At 47.0% G+C, this 24,953-nt stretch overlaps 1 protein-coding gene across 4 annotated transcripts in view; it reads right to left on the bottom strand.

The window, feature by feature from the left end:
- Positions 1 to 24,953, bottom strand: part of MYH11 (myosin heavy chain 11) — a 127,332-nt gene that overhangs the window by 82,426 nt on the left and 19,953 nt on the right. For all 4 annotated transcript variants that reach the window (XM_086375622.1, XM_086375620.1, XM_086375623.1 and 1 more), the window contains exon 3: positions 18,171 to 18,327. In XM_086375622.1, coding sequence (XP_086231748.1) covers positions 18,171 to 18,327 — 157 coding nt within the window. The remainder of the gene's footprint in view (positions 1 to 18,170; positions 18,328 to 24,953) is intronic.

The raw sequence follows: 24,953 nt of genomic DNA, 5'->3' as shown, positions 1-24,953 counted from the left end.
GACAATGGACTGTCTCCACCCATCTGCTTTCGGGACAGAGGTGGCCTTTCCAGCAGCCTTGGGAAACCTGAGCCCAGAAGACAAGAGATTGACAGGGTCCATGCCTGTCTGGAGGCTTTTCCTCCCAGGTCCCCAGGAGAGGAAGTGGCTCCAAGGGGAAGGCTTGGCAGCTGCCGGGGCAGCTCCATGCTGGGCGCTGCCAGGGGACCTCCGGCCTGAGACATTCCCATCGGAAACACACCACTCCAAGCGTGGGAAGCTAACTGTGTTGTGGTTAGTTAGGGGCAGGAGGGCTCGGTGTGCATATTGCTTGCTGACCTGTGCGGAGCCCAGGAGACCGACTTCCCAGGGCTTTCTAGCTGATTCCTTCCCTGAGCCTGAGTTCATGTCTGACATGAGGGAGCAGAGTTCTAAGAACGTGCAAAGGAGTCCCCCAACCCAAGCTTTGCACATGCTGTTTCTTCTTCCCAGAGCACCATCTGTATTGCTTTTGAACCTGCCTTGTCCATTCTTTTTTTTTTTTTTACCCCAATGAGGTGAAAACCATATAAACATAAATTAAACCACGTAGAAGTGAACAACACAGCGGTAGGTTGTACCTTCACAAAGTTGTGCAACTCACACCTCTGTCTAGTTCCCAAACCTTCTCATCAACCCCCCAATAAAACCCCACATCCATTAAAGAGTCACTCTCCATCTCCCGCTCCCATTAACACCTGGCCCCACTGATCTGCTCTCTGTTTCTATGGATTCACCTATTCTGGACATTTAACACAAACACAAGTGGTCTTTTGTGTCTGGCTCCTTTCACTTAGCATGATGTATCTGAGGCTCATCCCTATGGTAACATGTATCTGAACTTCATTCCTTCTTATGCCTGAATCGTCCTCCATTGTGGGCAGATCTCATTTTGTGGTTCCACTCATCCATTGATGGGCATTTGGGTTGTTTCTAGCTTTTGGCTATTGTGAACACTGCTGCTATGAACATTCAAGTACAAGTTTTGTTTGAGCACCTGTTTTCAATTCTTTGGGTATATATTCTAATTGATTCTTGAAATGTCACCCTGAGAGTCACCGCCTCTATAATATTTTCTCTGACCCCATGCCTCCCTAGAGCTAAGCTGGAGGCCTTTCTACGATATGTCCCCTCCAGAGCTGCCATGAACAGTGGTGCAAGTCAGACACTGCATAACTATAAGGGGGAACCATTTACACTGGTCACTATAGATCTGTATATTTATTACAACCATCTTTCAACAGATGGAAGAAAACTGCGTTGAGAAAGGGGTAAAAGTAAAAGTGTTAGTCACTCAGTCGTGTCCAACTCTTTGCGACCCCATGGACTGTAGCCCACCAGGCTCCTCTGTCCATGGAATTCTCCAGGCAAGAATACTGGAGTGGGTTGTCATTCCCTTCTCCAGGGGATCTTGCTGACCGAGGGATCAAGCCTGGATCTCCTGCATTGCAGGTGGATCCTTTACCATCTGAGCCAAAACAATTACCTTTGTCTAATTCTATAAAGGTACCACCCAGTCTAGTGGTGACCCTAGCTCCACTAGTTCAAAGATTCCCTGCCTTGCAGCGCTTAACCTCATCATGATCATTGTTTCGCCTCAATACCTTTTAGAAGAAAGGATTAATCAGAATGGTAATGGACCATTTCCCTATGATACAACAGGCAGAATTTTTTTCATCTTAGTAAAAATTATGCTATTTTATATTATTTTTAATAGCCAAAGAGTACAAACAATACAAATGTCCATCAGTTGGTAAGTGGATAAACAAAATGTGGTCTATTTGTACAATGGAATATTACTCAGCCATAAAAAGGAACGGCACACTGATACAGGCTAAAACATGGATGAATCTTGAAGATATTATGTTATGTGAAAGAAGCCAGTCACAAAGGACCACATATTGTATCATTCATTCCATTTATTCTAAATGTGCAGAAGAGGCGAATCTATAGGGACAGAAAGTATCAACACTAGTGACAGTGTTGAACTAGGAGTGCGGAAGGGAATGACTGCAAGAGGGCACAAGATTTCCTTTGAGGATGACGGAAAGATACACTTAGATTTTGGTGATGGCTGTGTAACCTTGTAAATTCACCAATAACCAGTGAGTTGCGTTCTTAAAATGGATTAACTTATGTATATAAATTACACCAGAATAAAACTTTTTAAAAAACACAATGTTACTTTTACGCCATCTCTGAATCAAGAGATCTGATTGCTCAGATTATCACACGGAATCTGCTGAGCAATCTGATTGCTTAGATTATCACACGGAATCTATTCACTTTTCAACAGTTATGAAACTGTTTTTTTTCCTTAAATAAACATGAATTCTTTTTACTTAGATTACAAAATTAGTACACAACCACTGAAGAAAGCTTGGCAAATACAAAATCCCCCTAACCCGTGATGGTTAACATTTGGATATATCTTCATTATTTTTTATAGGAGTTTAGAGTGATTTACACAATTGACACCATACTATGGCATGGTTTTTTAGTTCTTTTCATTAACAGTGTTTCCTTCTTGGGCTTCCTTGGTGGCTCAGGTGGTAAAGAATCTGCCTGCAAGGCAGGAGACCCAGGTTCGACCCTTGGGTCGGGAAGATCCGCTAGAGAAGGGAATGGCCACTTACTCCAGCATTCTTGCGTGGGAAATCATATGGACAGAGGAGCCTGTGGACTACAGTCCATAGGGTCACAAAGAGTCAGAAACAACTGAGTGACTAGCTTTATACATTGACCATGTTGTACAGTCTTTATTACTGACATTAAATGGCCTTATAATAGTCCACAGAGAGGTTCCTGCTCTTTCTCCAACCTCATCTGGTTACTCCTCTCCCCCACTTACATCCCAGCCACACTGACCTTCTTGGCACTTTCGTAATACATCATACTCATTCCTGCTTCAGGGCCTTTGCACTATCTCCTCCTTTTGCCTCTAAAGCTCTTCCCCATTTCTTGATGTGACCAGATCCTTCTCACCTTTTATTTGTTGTGTAGTCACTCAGACATGTCTGACTCTTTGCGACCCCACGGACTATAGCCCACCAGGCTCCTCTGTCCATGGAATTCTCCAGGCAAGAAAACTGGAGTGGGTTTCCACTTCCTTCTCCAGGGTCTCTTCCCGACTCGGAAATCAAACCTGGGTCTCCTGCACCGGCAAGCAGATTCTCTACTACTGAGCCACCGGGGAAGCCCTTCACTTTTCACACCCCAGTCCAAATATCATATCCTCAGATGGAGCCACTTTTGACCACTGCACACCCATAGCCATTACCCTCAGTTTCTCTTGATCCCATCTTCCTGTTTTATCTTCTCCTTAGGGGGGAAATAACATTATAATTTTGCACCTGGAATTATTTTTTGCTTACTCAACAGAACTGCTTTTAAAGCTTCTCCTACTAGCCCCTGAGCTCCTGAGGTTCAAAGGCTGTGCCTGATCCCGGGAGGCAGGGACAATGTGTGATACACAGTAGGTACTCAGGAAATGCTTAATGATTTGAATCAATCTCAAACAATCTTTTCTTCCCTCTCTCTTAATCTCTCTCAGAAAGGCAATTCCGATTGAAGCCACGGTGAGTGCTTCTTCCTATATTCACATACTCACTCAACAAACAAGTCCAGAGCGCCTACTCTGTGCCAGGCACTGGAAACACAGGGTTGACTACACCGACCTAGTCTTTGCTTTTGAAAGGCTTATGATCTGGTGCGAGGGTCAGACAGGCAAAGAACTGACTGCAAGACGTGGGCAAATTCCACAGTGCCTATGTGCCCAAAGTGCTACTGAAGGTACAGCTGTTTTACCTTATTAAAAAATGTTTTTAAATATTTATTTATTTATTTGGCTGCACCAGGTCTTAGTTGAGGCATGCAGGCTCTTACTTGTGAAATGTGGGATCTAATTTTCCTGAGGGAGCCAGTTTCCCTGACCAGGGATCGAACCTGGGGCCCCTGCATCGGGAGCTCCTAGTTTTAGCCACTGGACCAGCAGGGACGTCCCAGTATAGCTGTTTTAACATACCCTGAGAGGCAGGATATCCCAGCAGCTGTGGTGGCCACTGAGCTGCATGGAGAAGGATGTGTAGGAATCCCCATGGGAGAAGCCACCAAGGAGGCGGAGCGTCCCATCAGGAGGGCCTGGACCTCGGCACCTCAGGGCCGGGAAAGGGCACAGCAGCAGAGACCAGATGGCCGGCGGACCGCATCCCAGCATCCCGCGCGCGGATTAGGCCCCGCCCCCTGCCTCGAACCTGGAGACCACCCGGTCTCACACTCCAGCTGCGGACACCTCGGTGTCCCCTCTGTCCCCTGGGCCTCGGGGTATGGCCTTGGATGAGCAGGTGTGCGGGGGAGTTCTCCAAGGACCGAGAGGGCTCTCCGCCGCCTCCCCCGCAGCTGGCCTGAGACTCCCAGGAGACGCCCAGCTCCCCACAGACCAGCTATTTCGGCCTGATCCCAACACCAGCTCTTGGTTTCTGGCTGGGGAAGCCAGAGGCCCGCGGGCTGACCATAAAAGGACAAAACCCAGCTGGGTCTGAGCGAGGCCTGGGCTGGCTTCTTCTCTCCCGCCTTCCCGTGCCAGGGTGCGTGGGATCAGGCGAGAGGTGGGTGGCCAAGCCCTGTCTCCCGCAGGGTCACCACTCCCCCTGACCTCCAGGCCCCTGGGGGTGAGGCCTGGCCTCCACAGCGCAGAAAGGTGGATCCCCACGAATGTCTGCCACCCTCCAAGGTAGACGCAGAAAGTTCCAGACACCCCCGCCCCCGCCTGGAGCTGACGGCCAACGCCCTGCCCCTGCCCTGCTGGGCACCACACTCTCCAGGCACCATCGGAATAAACCCACACAAGCACTGGGGCAGGTGCCATCCTTGTTGGGACAAGTGAGGAGACCAAGGCACAGAGAAGTGGGCGCATCTGTAGAGCCAGGATTCCAGCCCAGCTCAAAAGCGACGCCCTGTGTACACGCTGCTGTATTAAAAATGGGTAACCAATAAGGACCTACTGTATAGCAGGTGGAACTCTACCCGGTGTTATGTGTCAGCCTGGATGGGAGCCAGGGGTTTGGGGGAGAATGGATACATGTATATGTATGGCTGGGAACCTTATCTGTTCACCTCATGCTATCACAACATTGTTTGTTAATGGGCTATACCCTAATACAAAATAAAAAGTTTAAAAAATAAATAGCACCCCGGAGAAACAAAAGCGATGCCCTAAACCTCTCCTCTGTAGGTCCAGGCCTTCTTCTCTCCACCCTCCTGCCCCAGCAGCGTGGGGAGGAACATTCTGGGTGAGCTGAGGTACTCTGAGAGCTTGTGCTGGACCCAACAGGACTCTTCCAGACCCACATGAGGCAGATCTGGCCAGTGAAGTGGGCATGGGTTCATGACCAGTATTCTCCCAGTGGTCTCCTGGGCCTCGGCTCTGGCCTCCAGTCTCTGCATCCTACTCTCTACTCCAGCCCCACAGCCTCGTGCATTGCATCAACTCCTTTAAGCTCACGTTACTTCTCAAGGAGGCCTCCCTGTCCTCCCAGCTTAAGGAGATCCCAGGGTCTCCCGCCCTCCCCCCATAGCACATGTATTTGTGATTTGATTTGATTAATATCTACACCCCTCAGTAGACTGTGCCCCCCAACAACAGTTCCCTCACAGTGGGGCCTCAACACTTTTGGACAAAAAGGGGAAGGGGGAGCCAGATTTTCTCTGAGGCTGGGAGGACACAGTGGGAAGGCCAGAGCACTCAGACTCCAAGAGGAACAAGCCGCCGCCAAGTGTCAGTCAGAGCTCCCCAGGTCCACTCCCCTCAGCATATCTGCTTTCCAACTCAGTATTTACTGGTTATTAAAAAATGATAATTCTCCTTAGCTCTCTCCCATCTGTGTGAGACACCATGGGCCGTCCATAAAACATGTATCAGAATCAGATGATCCTTCTTCTTCATTTCCTGCCAAAGAACGTGATCTTCTTGTGATAACTCAGAAGGCCAGCCAGACAGGGCCAGCCAGATGGAGCCACCAGCACCCCTCGCCCTGCCAAGCCAGATGCTGAGCTGAAAGCAGAGGCAAAGTCTCCGTGAGGTAGAGAGGCAACTGGTCCCCTCCCGGGGGCAGGGGTGGGGGGGGTGGAGGGGGGTGGGTGTTGCAGGAACACAGTCTCTGCAGCAAAATGTCTGGGAAATTACTTCTGGGCTCCACTTCTCGGGCAATTCAGAGCATCATCTTCCTTACCAAGAAGACAGGGATAAAAAGCCGCACTTTCCAAGGATGTGAAAAAGATGCAGGGAGATTGGACCCACAAAGAGCTTAGAAAGAGCCCAAGACCTATTCCAAAGCTCAATAACAAGAAATTATTGTCAACTTTATTATCATCACTGCTCCATCATCTCCATCCTCCATAGCAGTGAGCTTGTGAAGTGGTTATAGATGGCAGCAGGTCTGACTCAGGAGGACAGGCTATCAGGCCAAGTTCAACCCTTTCTAAGTATAAGGCCTAAGCCAGTCTCTTAGCTGGCACCTCCGTCTGTCTGGCCCTGTCCGGTTGGCCCTCTGAGTTATCACGAGCAGCCTCAGTCTCCTCATCTGTTAAAGGGGGCTGACAGCACTGCACTACCTACCATACCACACTGCCCCAGAGGGAAGATAAGAGTATCCAGTGAGGGACTTCCCTGGAGGTCCAGTGGTTAAGATTCCACCCTTCCAATGCAGGGCCAAGGTTCGATTCCTGGCTGGGGAAGTAAGATCCCACATGTCACAGGGCATGGCCAAAAATTAAAAAAAAAAAACTATTGGCTTAAAAAAATCTTTTTAAAAATAAAAAGTGCTTCCAGCTTGGCTAAAGGAGATATCACCAGCTTTGACATTCAGCTCTGGAGCCAAGTGCCTTGGTGTTCTGAGCCTCATTGTCTTCAGTCTGTCACACGGAGAGTCTGTCCTGCAGGGGAGCGGCGAGGGCCAAGGGGCGCAGGATCTATGGGGCAGCGAGCTCAGTGCACACAGATGCCCTTCCTGTCTCTGCTGAGATACAGAACCTCCGGTTGAGCACGGGCCAGCCCCCCAAGGCATGCTGACCCGGAAAGAAGGTTCAGACTGAGTGTGGGAATTTGCAAAGCAGAGAACGGAGTTTGGATCATTCTGCCCACCTCCCCACCCCCACAGACTTCTCTGAAGCTTAAAGAGGGTTCAGCCAAGAGCCTGAGCTGATAAAGGTCTAGCTATTTTTTTAATTCCCTTAAAGTGGCTGGTTAGTACTAATTAGGTGCGGACACAACACTTCCAGTGACAGGTCCCGAGAGCTCCTCTCATCCTCAGAGTGAAATCTCACCTGCCTTTCACACCCTCCCCCACCCCAGGGACCTACAGAGAAGAGGCTAGAGATCCAAACTGGCTTTTGTCAGGAAAGCTTTGCTGACGCTTTCCCCACACTCATCATGCTATAATTTGCTGAAGTCACTCACACCAGCTTCTCAAGTGCTGAGCCCTCAACACTAACCCCCTGAGATGGCAGGAGACAGTCCTACAGGAGCAAACAGCCTTTAGCGGGGCAGGAGGGGCAGTGAAACAGCTCAGCATCACCTTGGTCCAGCAAGCCTGGGGCTTCAGAGTCTGATAAACCAAGTTCAAATCTGCTCTGACACTCCTGCGTCAAGTCACCTCCCCGAGCCTCAGTCTCCCCAGCAATAAAATGGGGCGAATGACAGCAGCTGGCTCCAGCACTGCATTGTCTAACCAGTCATGTTCTCCCACAGCAGTCATGTATGGATGTGAGAGTTGGGCCATAAAGAAGGCTGAACGCCGAAGAATTGATAACTTTTGTGCTGTGATGTTGGAGAAGACTCTTGAGAGTCCCTTGGACTGCAAGGAGGTCAAACCAGTCAGTCCTAAAGGAAATCAATCCTGAATATTCATTAGAAGGACTGATGCTGAAGCTGAAGCTCCTTTGGCCACGTGGTGCAAAGATCTGACTCATTGGAAAAGACCCTGATGCTGGGAAAGACTGAAGGCAGGAGGAGAAGGGGACGACAGAGGATGAGACGGTTGGACGGCATCACTGACTCCATGGACATGAGTTTGAGCAAGCTCTGGGAGATGGTGAAGGACAGAGAAGCCTGGCATGTTGTAATCCATGGGGTCGCGAAGAGGCAGACATGCCTGAGGCAACTGAACAACAGCAACCAGTCATGTAAACATATGTCCATGAGTGAAGGAAGGGAGGGAGGGAAAAATAAATAAATGTTTAAAGGAGTCAATATTTGCTGCTTCTTAAGAACTATCATGGTCAATGTCCTGGGAAAATTTAAAACATTGTTGGCTTTCTTTACTTTATAGTTTAGTATTGTTTTTATTCTGGATTACATACACAGGCACCATAATAGTTTCAAGGCTTCATTTTAAAGGTCCTAATCTGATCCCAGGTGGCTCAGTGGTAAAGAATCTGCCTACGAAGGCAGGAGACACAGCTTCAATCCCTGGGTCAGGAAGATCCCCTGGAGGAGGAAATGGCAACTCACTCAAGTGTTCTTGCCTGGAGAATCCCATGGACAGTGGAGCCTGCTGGGCTACAGTCCACAGGGTTGCAAAGAGTCAGACACGACTTACTGACTGAGCACCAGCATATGGATCTGATCCCGTCTGCCTTGTCAGTCTGCGGTGAGGATGATTGGAGAGTATTCCTGGAAAGCCCTGTGCACACAGGAAGCACGCAAAGAAGTCCACTACTGGGCTTCCCTGGTGGTCCAGTGGCTGAGACTCTGAGCTCCCAATGCAGGGGGGCCAGGTTCAATCCCAGGTCAGGGAACTAGATCCCACATGCCTCAATTAAGAGTTTGCATGCTACAACTAAAGATCCTGAGTGCCACAACTGAGATCCAGCACAGCCAGATAAATAAAGTAAATATTTTTAAAAAATCCACTATCACCATTATCACATCTTTGGAAAAGAGAGTGTGAGAGAATTTCCATCAAAAGGTAGTGGGTTGAACACAGGCAGTTGCTGCTGCTGCGTGTCCGACTCTGTGCGACCCCAAAGACGACAGCCCATCAGGCTCCACCTTCCCTGGGATTCTCCAGGCAAGAACACTGCAGTGGGTTGCCATTTCCTTCTCCAATGTATGAAAGTGAAAAGTGAAAGTGAAGTCGCTCAGTCTTCGACTTAGCGACCCCGTGGACTGCAGCCTACCAGGCTCCTCTGTCCATGGTCCTCTTTTCCCAAACTTCATTAAAATGACAGTAAAGGGGTTTTGAAAGTGAGTGAAAGTCGCTCAGTCATGTCTGACTCTTCACAGCCCCATGGACTATTCTCCAGGCCAGAACAAGCCTTTCTCTTTCCAGGAGATGTTCCCAACCCAGGGATCGAATCCAGGTCTCCCACATTGCAGGGGATTCTTTACCAGCTGAGCTATGAGGGAAGGTTTATTTTTGGGGCTTCAAAATCACTGCAGATGGTGGCTGCAGCCATGAAATTAAAAGACGCTTGCTCCTTGGAAGAAAAGTTATGACCAGCCTAGACAGCATATTAAAAAGCAGGGACATTTCTTTGCTGACAAAGGTCTGTCTAGTCAAAGCTATGGTTTTTCCAATGGATGAGAGAGTTGGACTATAAAGAAAGCTGAGTGCTGAAGAATTGATGCTTTTGAACTGTGGTGTTGGAGAAGACTCTTGAGAGTCCCTTGGACTGCAAGGAGATCAATCCAGTCCACCCTATGGGAAATCAGTCCTGAGTATTCATTGAAAGGACTGATACTGAAGCTGAAACTCCAATCCTTTGGACACCTGACACGAAGAACTGACTCATTGGAAAAGACCCTGATGCTGGGAAAGATTGAAGGTGGGAGAAGAAGGGGACAACAGAGGATAAGATGGTTGGATGGCATCACCAACTCAATGGACATGAGGTTGAGCAAGCTCCACGAGTTGGTGATGGACAGGGAGGCCTGGCGTGCTGCAGTCCATGAATTCGCAAAGAGTCAGATGGGGCTGAGCGACTGAACTGAACTGAACTGAAAGGGGTTTTTCTCAGGCTTCCCACATGGCGCTGGTGGTAAAGAATCCGCCTGCCAATGCAGGAGATATAAGAGACGTGGGTTTGATCCCTGGGTCTCTAAGATCCCCTGGAGGAGGGCATGGCAACCCACTTCGGTATTCTTGCCTGGAGAATCCCATGGACAGAGGAGCCTGGTGGGCTATAGTTTACAGGTCTGCAAAGAGTTGAACACGACTGAACACACATGCACAAGGAGGTTTTTCAAAAGCACATGAAACTGTCCAAATAAGTGGGAGAGGAGAGAAAAACACAACCTGGGAAACCAGCAAACGGGATGAGTGATGACAGTCCCAGGAGACTAAGCTGGTGGTGGAGAAGCAGAGTCCCCTGCCTCCAGCCCAAACCTCAGTAACGGGCAACCTGGGGCCTCAGGAAGAGGGTGGAGGACAATGAAACATGAGGACTGGTTGAATGTCTGTCTGAGAAGCTGCTAGACACATTCCAGATACCATCTATACTCCCTGTAGCCAAGTGACTGCCCTCCCCACAGCCCACCAAAGGGGGCAGATCAATTCTCTGGAGAGGGAGAAATAGAAGGTATCTGTCTCGGGGACAACAGGAACAGCAAGAAGACAATATGCAAGTTTCATCCCATAGTTTGAAACCCTCAGCCTCTTCTCAACTAGATCTTTAAAATGACGGTTGTTGTTGTTTAATTGCTAAGTCGTGTCTGACCCTTTTGCAATGCTATGAACTGTAGCCTGCCAGACTCCTCTGTCCATGGGATTTTCCAGGCAAGAATACTGGAGTGAGTTATCATTTCCTCCTCCAGGGGATCTTCCTGACCCAGGGATCAAACCCATGTCTCCTGCATCTCCTGCAATGGCAGGTAGGTTTTTACTGCTGAGCCACCAGGAAAGCCCCAAAATGATAGTAGACAGATCTTTACCCTTCAAGCAGAAGACTGTACAAGACTTCTCTGAAGAATTTCACTACCCCAAGAAAAAAGGCTGAAAGATACACTAGGAGTCACCCAACGGAGCAGCCCAGCCTCACCAGCAAGCTCCTCCTGCAAACACGAAGCTGCCATCAGTTTTTTGGTGCCCATGTGTTAGAGCATCCCAGATGAAGGGACAGTCAATGAATCAGCAGGCATTGGAAGAAAGTCACTAACAAGACAAACATAAATTAAAACAAATAAGTAAGAAATATGCCTATTGGAGATAACAGGGGCCTACATGTGGAGAAGTACCCTCTAAGAAAAGGAACGTGTATGGAAAAAGAATGTGATAAGAAAGAAACATTCAGGAAACAGAACAAGTTCTTGGAAACTTTTTTTTGGAATGATAGTAGTAATTGAAAACTCAATGGAGGATTTATAAGATAAAGCTGAGGTAACTGCTTAGAAAATAAAAAAGACAAGAGAAAGAGATGAAAATTATATAAAAAAAAATCTGAGAATTCCGGTATAGAAATAAGAAAACATCTAGAAAAAGCAGAACAGAGAATACAAAGAAAAAGAAATCATTAAGGACATAATTCAAAAAAATTTCCCAGAATGTAAGGACAGGAATTAAGGACTATGAGGATCCACTCAAGTCTCCAGCACAATGAGTAAAAACAGACCCACACCAAATCCAATCATAAACAGGGAGATAAAGATTAAAAACAACAACAACAACAACAAAAAAAAACACTTTCAGAGAAGCAGGAAGGAAGAAATATAAAAAAAAAAAAAAAAAGGTCACATACAAAGGATCAAGAATAAGAATGACTTTTATCTTCCCAAAAATGAAACTGAATCTCAAAGTTAATGAAGCAATGCCTTAAAAATTTGGAAAGAGAATTATTTCTTGCTTAAAAATGTAAACCCAGTTAAACTATCTCTTGGGATTCCCTTTTGGCTCAGATGGCAAAGAATCTGTCTGTGATACAAGGGACCTGGATTCGATCCCTGGGTTGGGAAGATCTCCTAGAGAAGGAAATGGCAACCCCCTCCAGTGTTCTTGCCCAGAGTATTGTCTATGGACAGAGGAGCCTGAGGTTGCAAAGAGTTGGACATGACTGAGTAACTAACACTTTCACTTCACTTTCACAGTGAGTGAGTGAAGTCGCTCAGTTGTGTCTGACTCTTTGCGACCCCATGGACTGTAGCCTAAACAGGTTCTTCTGTCCATGAATACTGGACAAGAATACTGGAGTGGGTTGCCATTTCCTTCTCCAGGAGATCTTCCCGATCCAGGGATTGAACCCAGGTCTCCCGCATTGTAGGCAGATGCTTTACCATCTGAGCCACCAGGGAAGATCCAAGGGCAGGACTTAGGGAGGGAGAGCCCTGAGGTGAGGTGGAGCTGAGGGTGTATCCACTACTGGTCACCAGAGGGTATCTATTGACATTGACAAGTTGCTCAGTCTTGCCGACTCTTTGCGACCCTATGGACTGTAACCTACCAAGCTCCTCTGTCCATGGGATTTTCCAGGCAAGAGTATTGGAGAGGGTTGCCATTTCCTTCTCTAGGAAGGTGTCCAGGGCAGGTCAAAAGACTCCAGTAGCAATCACTTCCAAAAAGAAGCTATAAATAGGATCTTGAACACATATCTTATATTGTAAGACACATTATAAGATTAGCACATTTAGAAGGAGAATTTGTGGTAGAATTAGTGATTAAGTACACAGATACCCAAGTTGGGGGAAAAAAAGGCAATTACTAACTCCAGGGGAAAGAATAATTTGTACAGGAAAAGGCATCACAAGACTGTGCAGAGCTCAGCTGTGAATGGCATCTTCACAGTCATGATAATGTCAACTCTGAATATAGCTTTCATCAAAGTCAATATAAAACTACATTGGGAGCTTATGTGATGGGGCATGGTTGCGTGTGTGTTGGGAGGAGGCCGGAGGACAAAGCAAGTGGGTGATTGAGTGAAATGCTCATGTTTCATGATGAAAAGTCAATAAGTAATGCCTAAAACTGAGGGAGAAATTTAAAATATGAGTAATATGTTCAAGTCTCTTAGAGATTACAGTGTTAAACATCCAAAATTCAGTTAAGAGTTGCTAATGGTTATCCCTGGAGAAGGGGAAATTAGAGAAGCAACCAAGGAGTGATGTTTTTCTTAACAACCCTCGAGGAATTGTCTAAATCATCTTCATCTACACCTTCAATAAAGACGAAAGCTAAAAGTGTGAAAAAGGAGTAAGGAATCCCTTTAGGTGTATAATACTCTGGCAGCATGCAGAACAGTGCATACGAAATGTTACTATTTGTGGGGAAAACTTGGGAAGAGAGAAATGGATGCGTATCTTCAGACATGTGCAGAAAATATCTCTAGGAGAGTATCTAAGAATATCTAATAAACTAGAATAATAACCCCACGGTTATCTCTGGGGAGGCAGACTAGGAGTCTTGAGCACGAGGGTTGAAAGGGAGAATGGTCAGCTTTTGAATTTGAATCCATCATCTCTCCAAAAACAAACAAAAAAAACATTGGGAAATGTAAAAAGTAAATACGATATCATTTACACATACACATATATATGACATATTTTAAATGCTGACTTCTCTCAATGTCTCCTCCCCACTGGGGCCTGGCTTCCTCTGGGGAGGGGCTTGTGAATGAATTATGTCTTAGAAATCCCCTCCCTTATTCCCAACTCCCCTGTTACTATTCTCAGCCAGAATGCTCCGCCCTCCCCTTTCCCCTCTTAGTGAGTCATCAAGGCTTTGGTAACTCCCCACCCCTCTTGGACAACCCACCCCATCCATCCTGGCCCTGGTCAGCACTTTTCTTTTTTTAAAAAGAGTTTTTAATTAAAAAAAAATTTTTTTTTTGGCCGGGCTGAGCAGCATACAGGATCTCAGTTCCCTGGCTAGGGAATCGAACCTGTACTCCCTGCAGTAGAAGCATGGAGTCTTCATCACTGGACCACCAGGGAGGCCCCTGGTTCTTTTCTTTCAACAACTCTGAGAGTTAACTGAGCAGTTACTCCATACCAGGCACCAGCAAATATGCCAGAGATTCCATGATGAGCAGGGAGACAAGCATGGTGTTTGTGGGTTTCATGGAGTTTAGGGGGCCTCGGGAACTTAAGAGTCCACGCGACTCAAGATTCCACGTGACTCTTTTAAACATTTTAAACATTTTGTGTTCAGTGAATGCGTTCTCCACTCCTTCCCAATCCTATCTCTTCACACGCCATCCTGTTTCACAAAGGACTTGAAGAGGAGGACATAGCTACTGACTTAATGCCTCCAACAAAATAGAAAGTTCAGTGTGATCCCAGCCAAGTGACTGGATAGCCTGGGACGGCAACATTCACCAACAGAGTCACAAACCGGGCCCATGCATTCCTTCACATAAACCAAATTCCCACTTTATAAAGAAAAAAGAAAGATTTTTCCTAAGCTTTTATTTTTTCTTCCTTGATTGTTTTTTTTGGAGATGTTTTTCACTGGAGTCTGTCATCACTCATTTGCCAGAAAGCACCAGGTAAAGCCAAAACAAATGTATACATAGCAGCTATTGATTAACCTTTAATCTAAAAAGAGCTTATCTCTCATGGATCTGTGTGCTTATGGATGGCATTTTTCTCTTCAGGTTTAAAATTTCTAGGTAACTTTATATTTCACTATATAATTGTGTGTTAAAATACAGAGCCTAAGAGGAACAAAATGTATTTGCCCTGGGAGTCCCTGTATGGAGTATAACATTGCCCCATGTACGGGAAGTGGTCTAGGGAGGCAAAAGTTATCACAACACAAAAATATTCTTCAAAGAGTCAAGTATTTGGGAAACCAGATCCCACTAAAGCATCTTTCTCTAGACTGCATCACTGCTGTCCTCTAATTCAAAGGCTTCACCTTGCCAGCTATTGGGTGTCAACATCCATCGTCTCAATACAAACACAAAACAAAACGGCAGCTCTGCAAAACTGCCTGTTTCCTGGAAGGCGCAGTGTCACATGTTGGTGACGTTCGAAAGGCGCCAAAAATGTCAGATCACTTCACAACCAAACATTAGGGAGTCATCAGGAAAGATAACCCAACAAGGACTTTGAGAGACTGTGCTAAATACCAAAGAAGTCAAAGCCCTTGGCAACAGTGGTGATTTCTCCAATAAGTCTGTACAAAATTATCTTCTTATCCCATGCTGCAGAAATCAAGCATGGCATGAAGAATGGTGTCTTATGCTCTTTCATGGTTCTGTTCAAAAAAAGTTAAGGAAAAAACACCCAACTCTGTATTAATTTTATACTCTTTCTAAGAATTAGCACATCTAGTTGCAATAACCACAAAATTCCTATTGCATGTAAAATAAATAAGCCTGTGTTCATAATTTCCAATGTCATTTTTTAAGCCCATCAAAGTCTCTTCCCCTTAATCTACATGCCCATTTTAAGTAAATCTTTTATGGAACCAATTATTTTCAGATAGTCATAACCTCCTTCATTTCATGCCATCCAGCTCAGTTAGTATATGAAAAGTTATATAGACAAACGTTAATGGTGATGGTCCCTGGTGATAGAATTATGGGTGCTAGTACATTCTCTTTTTGCTTAATATATGTTTCAATTTTTCTAGAATAGAATATATAAGATAGAAGTTTTTTGTTGCACTTAGTCACTCAATCATGCCCAACTCTTTGCAACCCTTTAGATTGCAGTTCGCCAGGCAATTCTGTCCATAGGATTTTTTTTTTCAGGCAAGAATACTGGAGTGGGTTGCCACTTTCTTCTCCAGGGGATCTTTCCAACCCAGAGATAGAAATCACATCTCCTGTGTCTCCTGCATTGCAGGCAGATTCTTTCCTGTGGAGCTATCAGGGAAACCCTAAGTTTCTTAAAGTTACACATATAAATTTTAAGAGCACTATGGCAATGTTCACCTGTCATTCCCTCTTCCCCTTTTCATTCTGGTATTCAGACTAAATGTGCTTAGTAAGAGCCCCCTTAGCTTCCCTGTTGGCTCAGTGGTAAAGAATCTGCCTGCCAATGCAGGAGATGTCAGTTCGATCTCTGGGTCAGGAAGATCCCCTGGAGAAGGAAATGGCAACCCCCTCCAGTGTTCTTGCCTGGGAATCCCATGGACAGAGGAGCCTGGCAAGGTACAGTCCGTGGGGTTGCAAAAGGGTCAGACACGACTTAGCAGCTAAACAACAACAAAAGAGCTCCCTCAGCTCCAGAAAAGAACTAGGAATAGTCCAATCCAATCATAAATGTTCCAGTTCTCTTTGCCAATGATTGGTTTAGAGGTGTGCATGTGATCAAGACATAACAGACGTAGGGATGCCTGCTAATGAGTTTCTGGAAAAGTTTTTCTTCTCTCATAAAAACGAGATGTGGGGAAAAAACCTAACCCTTCACTTCCTTCATGCTTTTGGATATTATAACATGAGGATGTGATGTCTGGAGCTATGGTTGCCATCTTGTGATGATGAGGAAGCAGCCAAGAAAATCCCAAGAAAGTCTGTTGTTGAGCTGTTAAATTGACTGAGCCTGAAATCATCAACATCCAGACTACTTGTTATATGAGGTAATAAATTCCTGTTGTTTAAGCCATTTTTATTGATTGCTATGCTTCTTGTAACCAAAAGCACCCCAAGTTATATGAACACTGTAACTCTGTGATGTTCAGCTTTCCAAAGAGGTGTGTGAACCACCATCGTATACTCTTCCATCAAGAGACACTACAAAGGATTTTTTTTTTTTTTTCACAAAAGCACATACCTAACTCCAAGAGTCATCACTTTATAACCTAGGATTATATCTCCCGCAATCTTCTTTGCAAGGCTCCATATTCTGGTCTTTGGACATGATGGTAGTACCCATCTGGAGTGGTCCAGTTTGAATCATACCTGTGTGGCATGGCTAACCCTGTCAGTAATTTGGGGAACTTCTACCTGAGCCCCTTTACCTTGAGGTGGGGAGTAATATGTCCTAGGTACACCTGGCCTCAGGAGCTTGCAGAACTGGGCTCCTTTCAATTCTCAACAGAACATTCTTGGAGGAAGCTATTCCAGGGTCAAGCGCAGGAGCCAGGCAGTAAACTCAAACACGTGGACCAGGCCAGGGAACTGAAGAACTCATATGTCCTTTTGAGGGGTTGACAGGTGGGATCACATGTTGCCAGATGTTCCAATACTTTCAAAATAACCTAGAAATTGGGCTTTTTGTGTACAAACTCCACATTTTTAAAAGTTGGCAGCTAATTAAAGTATCCTTAAAACTCCATGTGGACCAAAAACCAAACTTATCTGAGGGCTGGATCCAGCCTACCAGCTGCCGGCTCACCACCTCTAGGCTCTTCACACCTAAAAATCACATAACAACTGTGCACAGCTTTAAAACTGCCAAAGCTCTTTCCTGTTGCCCTTTTGCAAGTGTAAGGACAGAAGGACTCCTGTATCTGAAGGCCAGATCCATTTATAGGAGGAGGTATTCCATTTATGGGAGGAGGCATGAGAGAACTTCTAGAACTATTTCCCATCTTGGTCTGGGTGGTGATTACAACTGTAGGCATGTAAAAATTAATTTTGGACTGGACACTGAATTTGTGTACTTTTTGCATTCTCCTGTATGTATGTTCTACCGCAGTAGAAGTTATTAATGATAGTAATAATAATACTACATAAATGTGGAGGTAATACGCAAAGGTCTTCAGTGTAGGAAAGCCTGTTTTACCATCTGTACAATACGCTGCAAGATGGATTCTCTCACTCCCTTTTCACAGATGAGGAAACTGAGGCTGTAGAGGAAAAGACATTTGCACAGGATCCCACAGGATGTGACAGCTGGCTGCAAATTCAGATCTGGTTGGCTCAGCGCCAGGGCCATTCCCCACCCGCTTCCCTTCCAAGGTGACAGCAGCCTGCCATCTTCCAGATGGCTGGTCCACCCAGGCCTTGGGCAACCAGGGGTCAGCGAGCCCATGCCTGTATTTGCCCAAGCTATCTCCCCTCCCTCCTCTCCCGGGCTGCACACACATCTGTTCTGCTTGTTTTTTACCTTTTTCAGTCACAGCCCTTCTGTTACCCAGTTCCGCCTGCCAAACCCCACATTCTTGGAGAGAACTGCAGGCAGGCAGGACAGGAGGGGCCTGGTGAGTGACTATAAGCAGCCCAGGTGGGCTCCCTGGAGGAGGAGGAGCTCTGTGCCTCTGCAGGCGGCTTACCTTGCAGCATGCTCCGGTAGGCCGTGTCGGCGATGGCGTAGATGTGGGGTGGCATCTCGTGCCGCTTCTTGCCCTTGTACATCTCAATGATCTTCTCTGAGTAGATGGGCAGCTGCTTGTAGGGGTTCACCACCACGCAGAAGAGGCCCGAGTACGTCTACGAAAGAGAGAACCGAGCTTACTTCAGGAACCCGGCAGGGACAGAGCTCTGACATCCAGTCTGTGACCACCCACCACAGCTTGCATGGTCTGAGCGCCACTGTGTGCATTTTCTCACTTCATTCTCATAGGAGCAGCTTTGAATATATGCACTCAGAGTCCCATTTTAGAGATGGGGAAACTGAGGCTTGGGGCTTCACAGATGGCGCCAGTGGTAAGGAATCCAATACAGGAGACACAGAAGACACCAGTTCAATCCCAGGTCAGAAAGATTCCCTGGAGGAGGAAACGGCAACCCACTCCAGTATTCTTGCCTGGAGAATCCCATGGGCAGAGGAGTCTGGTGGGCTACAGTCCATGTGGTCACAAAGAGACATGACTGAGCAGCTGAGCACACGCACAAACTAAAGCTCAGTGTCCCGGTGGGAATCTCTGGCATCATTGACTCCACGTACAGGGGAGAGGAGCAAAGGGTGAGCTTGGATTTCTAGGACACTGTTTATAACTGTGGTTTTAAATAGTGCTGGGTTCAGACCCTTAGGCCACTCCCAACCACTGTCACTTCATCTCCCTGAGCCTCACAGGCTTAAATAACACCTACACTTTCTTGAGCACCTACTGTGCACCAGCCACTAAGCTAAGTACTTCACAGGCATCTTCTTTAATCCTCTCATTCAGCCTCCTACAGGGATACTATAATTTCCCCATGGCCCATTTGACAGATGAGGAAACTGAGGCTCAGTGAAGTTCTCACCAAGTCACGCAGCTGCTGGGAAATTGAGAACTGAAATCAGGACTTCACCCAGAGCTCATACTCTCCTCGACCATGAAAAAGGACAGAGTCCCTCATCTGTAAAGTGGGGATAAACACAACTGTCTTTAAATAGGAATGGTACTTAACACATTACAACACATTACATTCATGGATGAACCCTGAAAACATTACACTGAATGAAAGAAGTCAGACACAGAAGGTCATGTATCACATGGTTCCGCTTATCTGAAATGTCCAGAACAGGCAAATCCATAGAGACAGAAAATAGGTCTCTGGTTTCCAGGGAGTGGAGAGACGGGGGAATGGGAGTGACTGCTAGTTGGAATGGGTTTCTTTGGGGGTCTATAAGAATGTTCTGGAACTAGATAGCAGTTGGGAGTAAGACTACTCTGCGAATGTATTAATGCCACTTGTTTCCTTCAAACTGATTAATATCGTGAATTGGTTATACTGGATTTTATCACAATTAAAAAAGATTGGCAGTTCCTGGGGGTCCAGTGGCTAGGACCTTCCACTGCTGGGGGCCTGGATTTAATCCCTGGTCCAGGAATTAAAATCCAGCAAACTGCACAGCAAGGCCAAAAAAATTAATTAGTTTAAAAAAAAATCATCCTGCCCTACCAAGTGCAGAGGAACGTCTGAAAATGATCAGAACAAGGAAGGGGCATGAAGATGCTCGCACGCCCCGCCGTTATGTGGGCGGGGGAGGCGTGCTCCTGGTATACTGCTATTCTTTACTGTACTCTGGCCTTTCCCACGTGCTGAGCTCAGAGCCCAGGAGACAGGCGCCAACCTGTCCCAGAGGAACTGCTTTCCCAAACGATAACATCAGTGCTGCCCAAGGCTCTGGTGGGCGAGACGAAGCATGTCTTCCCTCCAACTCCCCCAAGAAGTGACTGAAGGAGGAGGAGCAGAAAGTCCATCCCTGGGTCACACTCACAGCCCGGCAAACACTGGGGAGGTTCAGCGCCTCGATCAAAGCCACCCAGCACTGAGCCCCACTCGGCCCATGTGAGGCGTGGGCACTGTCCATCAGTGTGGGCCTATTCCTGTCCTAAAGAAACAACTGGTCATCCGTTCATTCAATCGCTCATTCATTCATGCATTCCACGTGTGAGGCTCTGGGGTTATAGTGCAAGACAAAACACACAGGGACCTGCCCACAAAGGGCTTTCAGTCACGGCAGCAGCTGGTTGGTGAGTGAGGGACTCCCTCCAGAGCCCCATCTGCTAAGGCGTGATGATGATGAGAGTTGATCTGGGGTGAGGGGGAAATGCTCTTTCTGAAAAGGAACAGGACTGGGGGTGGGGGAGGTGAGAGGGAGGCAGTAATCTCCCAGGTTCCCACAAGTCCTATCTAAACATCCATCAGCCACTTATCAAGCACCGACTGTATACCAGGCCCGTGTTAGATGCTGGAAACAAACAAATCGATGATCATTCCTGCTCTCAAAAAGCCCCCTTCAAAAAGGAGACGAGGACGTTCAAAATAACGTCATAAGAACAATCCCTGTGGATTATGGGAGCAAGGAAGAGAGGGCCCCAGCCCACGAGGAGGGGGCAGTGCTCAGAGAAACTTCAGCAGGGGGTACTCCCTGCACTGAGACTTAAGAGATAAGGTGCTAACAACTTCAGGGACACAGTAGGTGCTCACTAAATGCCTGCTAAATGAATGCCTGAGGGGTCAGGTAATTATAAAGCTTCCCTGGAGCAGGGGCAGCGCTGCCTTCATCTCTGTGACCCAGGGCCTGGCACTGGGCTGCACACAGCAGGTGCTCAGTAGACATTCGTTGAACACGTGGTAAAGCTGTTCCAGCTGTGTGTTTCCTGTTCCTCTGCGTCCTGGTCCGCAGCTCAGGGCCTCCATGGAGTAAGAGCCCAAGAATGGTTGGTAGTTTGAACGAAGGTCAACCATGCCCTTCTTCCTCTTTAGGCCTGAACTCCACCTCCAGCTCTTCCCAGGCTGTGCCCACTGCCACTGTCCTTTTTAGAATGAGTCATTTACAACCCAAATCACTCCCTCCAGGGAATTAGGGCCAGTAAAGCGTAGTGGTTAAGAGTACAGAATTGACTACTGAGGACTTATTTGTAACTCTCATTCTGCTACTTCTTGGCTGTGTGACCCTGTGTAAGTTTCTTTTTCTCTCTGAGCCTCGATTATCCTCATCTGCAAAATGGGCAGGTGTAATTGTCACTCTTTCATCGGTTCGCTGTGAGATAGCTCTCGGGGAGCATTTAGCACAGTGCCTGGTGTGTAACAAGGACTCGATAACTATTAGTGACCATCCAGTGCTCCCTTTGTTTCATGATGATCAAAACTTTGCCACCTTGGAAACTTCACACGTAATGTTCCCTCTCCTTGGAACACATCCCCCTGAGCTTCTCAGAGCCATTTGCATTTGCTCTTTCAGGGCTCAGTCTAAATGTCACCACTTAGACTGTGAGCTGCACACTATCATATCTCCAGCCCTCAGCACAGGGCCAGGCACTTGGCAGATACCCAATAAATATTTGCTGAATAAAAAAATGAAAGAAGGAGCGGGGAAGAGAGGGAGGGTGGGAGAAGAAGAGAGGGATGGAGGAAGGAAGGAAGAGAGGCAGGAGTGGCTTTCCCAATTCCATCATCAGCTTCTGAAGGAGAAATATCACCTTCCCTCTGTTTGCCTAGGGCACAGCCTGGTGCGATGTACACAGCAAGCACTTAATCCATGCTTCCAAGAAGATCTGAATCTCTGTCCAGTTCAGCACATCTTTCCAGGGCACCATGTCCCAACAGGAAGGACTGGGTAGATGGCAGCACACCCCACACAGAGGCTCGGCTTCAGAATCTAGGGGTTCAGCCTCCACTGTTTCAGCCTGGTTGCTCTCACCTGATGCAGCCCTCCTGTGCTTGGGTGTGTTTCTGCCGCCCCATCCCCACGAGCCCCTTCTGAGCTGGTCAAGTTCAGAGGTTTTCAATTTTCCCTGCCTCCCATGTCCCAGCGGCCTCTCAGGGCCCTGTGCCACCAGCAGGTCCCAGCTGCAGGCCTAGGGTTTCCCTCTTGTGACCGTATTAGGAAGCGACTTCACTTTTTCCCTAACGCTTTATATGGTCAGCCGTGGAGCCCTGAGCTCCCAAGGCCTCCGGCAGAAATGAGGAACAGTGGGGGAAGGTGGAAGAGAAGCAGGCTTTAAGTCACAGAGGCCCGGGCGGAACCTCGGACTTGCCCTCCCAACTTGTGTGACCTGAACCTCGTCCTTCCCATCTATAAAACGGTGGACAGGTTGCAGTGCAGTGTCATGGCTTTCTGAACATCCTAGAGACAGACCTGGCTCACCAAGAATGTGATCTGCTACAGCTTTGATGTTAATGGCAAAAAAAAAAAAAAAATAGAAACAACCTAAATATCCACCAATGGGAGACCAGTTCAATAATTATGGCACACTGCCCTTAAGCAGCAGCTGCAGCCCTTAAAAAGAATACATACATATACAAATTTACATATAGGGGATTCCCCGGTGGTCCAGTGGTTAGGACTCCATGCTTCTACTGCAGAGAGCTCAGGTTTGATCCCTGGATGGGGAACTAAGATCTGGCAAGCTGGGCAGTGCAGCCAATACATACACACACACACATTTTGGGCTCCCCAGGTGGTTTAGTGGTAAAGAATCTGCCTGCCAATGCAGGAGACATAAGAGATATGGGTTCAATCCTCCTGGCTTGGGAAGACTCCCAGGAGGAGGAAATGGCAACCCACTCCAGTATTCTTGCCATGGACAGAGGAGCCTGGCAGGCTACTGTCCATGGGGTCACAAAGAGTTGTACACGACTGAGAACGAACACACGCATATATATACATATATATATACACATACACATGTATTGGCCTCTATATGTATAAAATATTAGGGCTTCCCAGGTGGCACTACTGGTAAAGAACCTGTCTGCCAATGCAGGAGACACAGGAGACATGGGTATAAAATATTGCTGGAAGACTTATAAGGAACTGGTGACCATGGTTTCCATAAGGAGGGGAACCAGAAGATGAGGAAATGGGGATAAAAGGAAAAGTTCTAAAATACCCTTACATACTATTCAATATTTTATTTAATATTTGCATGTGTTATCTATTCAAAAAATGTTTTAACTCTGAGTGAATAGATAGTTATGAACATACACAAGAAAAAGCCACAAATAAATAAGAAATTTCCCATTTTCACCTCCCCCAGCCACTGGCAACACCATTCTATTCTGATTCTCTGAGTCTGACTGTTTTAGATTCTCCTGTGAATGGAATCCTGCAGGATTTGCCCCTCTCTGGCTGGCTATTTTCACTCAGCATAATGTCCTCCAGGTTCAACCATGCTGTTGCAAATGGCAGGATTTCCTTCTGCTTTAAAGCAGAGTTATTATATTGTATGGTGTATTTACCACCTTTCCTTCATCCACTCTGGGCTTCCCTGGTGGCTCAGATGGTAAAGTATTTGCCTGCAATGTAGGAGACTGGGGTTCGATTTCTGGGTCAGAAAGATCCTCTGGGAAAGGGAATGGCTACTCACTGCAATATTCTTGCCTGGAGAATTCCATGGATAGAGGAGCCTGGTGGGCTATAGTCCACGAGGTTGCAAAGAGTTGGACAAGACCGAGCGATTAACCCACTTCATCCATTCGTCACATTCATTCCTGTAGAATCCATGTTACATATCTGCAGCTCAGATGTACCTTATCTTCCTCCTCTCAATTATCAAGCAGCCTCAGGCCAAGGGTGGGGCCCTGTGACTCTCAGCACCCCACAGAGAGGGAAGGCAGGGGATCAGCAACACTTAACAGTCCTGATCCTGTCCCTTCTCAGGTAAGTCACATCACCTCTCTGCCTTGGTCACCTTGTGTGCTGTGTGGGAAGTGAGCTTCGACCTCACTAGAGAGAGCTGGGAAGGACTTGGGACAGCAGCCAGTACAGGCAAGGCCCACATCTGCACTGAGTGCCCTCTGCCTGAAACCCTTGTCCCATCTCCCAGCCCAAGGCCAGGGACGGAGCCATGAAAAATCCCAGGCGGAGAGAACCCAGCCAACGACAACATCCGGAAGAGCAAGCCCCACACGTGTCATCGATGATCTGGGGCAGCTCAGGCAGAAACCTGCATCTCGAGACAGAGGATAGACGTGTGGCCCTAGTGGGGGAAGGGGAGGTCGGATGAAGGGACAGAGTAGCACTGACACACTTTATACACTACCGTGTTTAAAATAGCTCATGGGACGTTGCTATACGGCACAGGGACCTCAGGGGCTCAGGGCTCTGTGATGACCTAGAGGGGTGGGATGGAGGTGGTGGGATGGAGGCTCAAGAGGAAGGGGACACATGCATACACAGAGCTGATTCACGCTGTTGTACAGCAGAAACTAACACAACATTGTAAAGCAATTATCCTCCAATTTAAAAAGCAAACAAAAAAAAAGAACCTGCATCTTTAAGGCTTCTACCTCTTCTAGACCCAAGGGGATGAGACATCTGCCAGGACTAAGCAAAAAGTGCCGTGTTTGAGATAAGCCTTGCAGGATGGAAGGGAACGTTCTCTTCGTTACTGGGGGCAAAGTCAGGCATGGTCAGCTGACTGAGCTTCACCTGCCATACACCTGTTACAAGGGCCACGCCTTCCGCCATCACGCGCTGGGTGAATAACTTGGGGTGCTTCCCCACCCCCTCCTATTTTATCTCCTCCGTCTCAGACAACAGTTTCTAGTTAAGTGATTAAGTTGATTAGAAAAGAATGAGACAGGAGTAGATGCGTGGTCATAAGACTGAAAGGCTTTTCATTTAATCTGTCTGGAGAAGCACAGAAGGAATTTGAAGATTTGATTCATTTTTTTTA

The sequence above is a fragment of the Bos grunniens genome, chromosome 25 (assembly GCF_055505025.1).
Source record: "Bos grunniens cultivar Pamir isolate PY7600 chromosome 25, Bosgru_T2T1.0, whole genome shotgun sequence".
NCBI classification, from domain to species: domain Eukaryota; kingdom Metazoa; phylum Chordata; class Mammalia; order Artiodactyla; family Bovidae; genus Bos; species Bos grunniens.
Note: the sequence above shows the minus strand (reverse complement) of the source record. Positions and strands in the feature narration are given on the sequence as shown.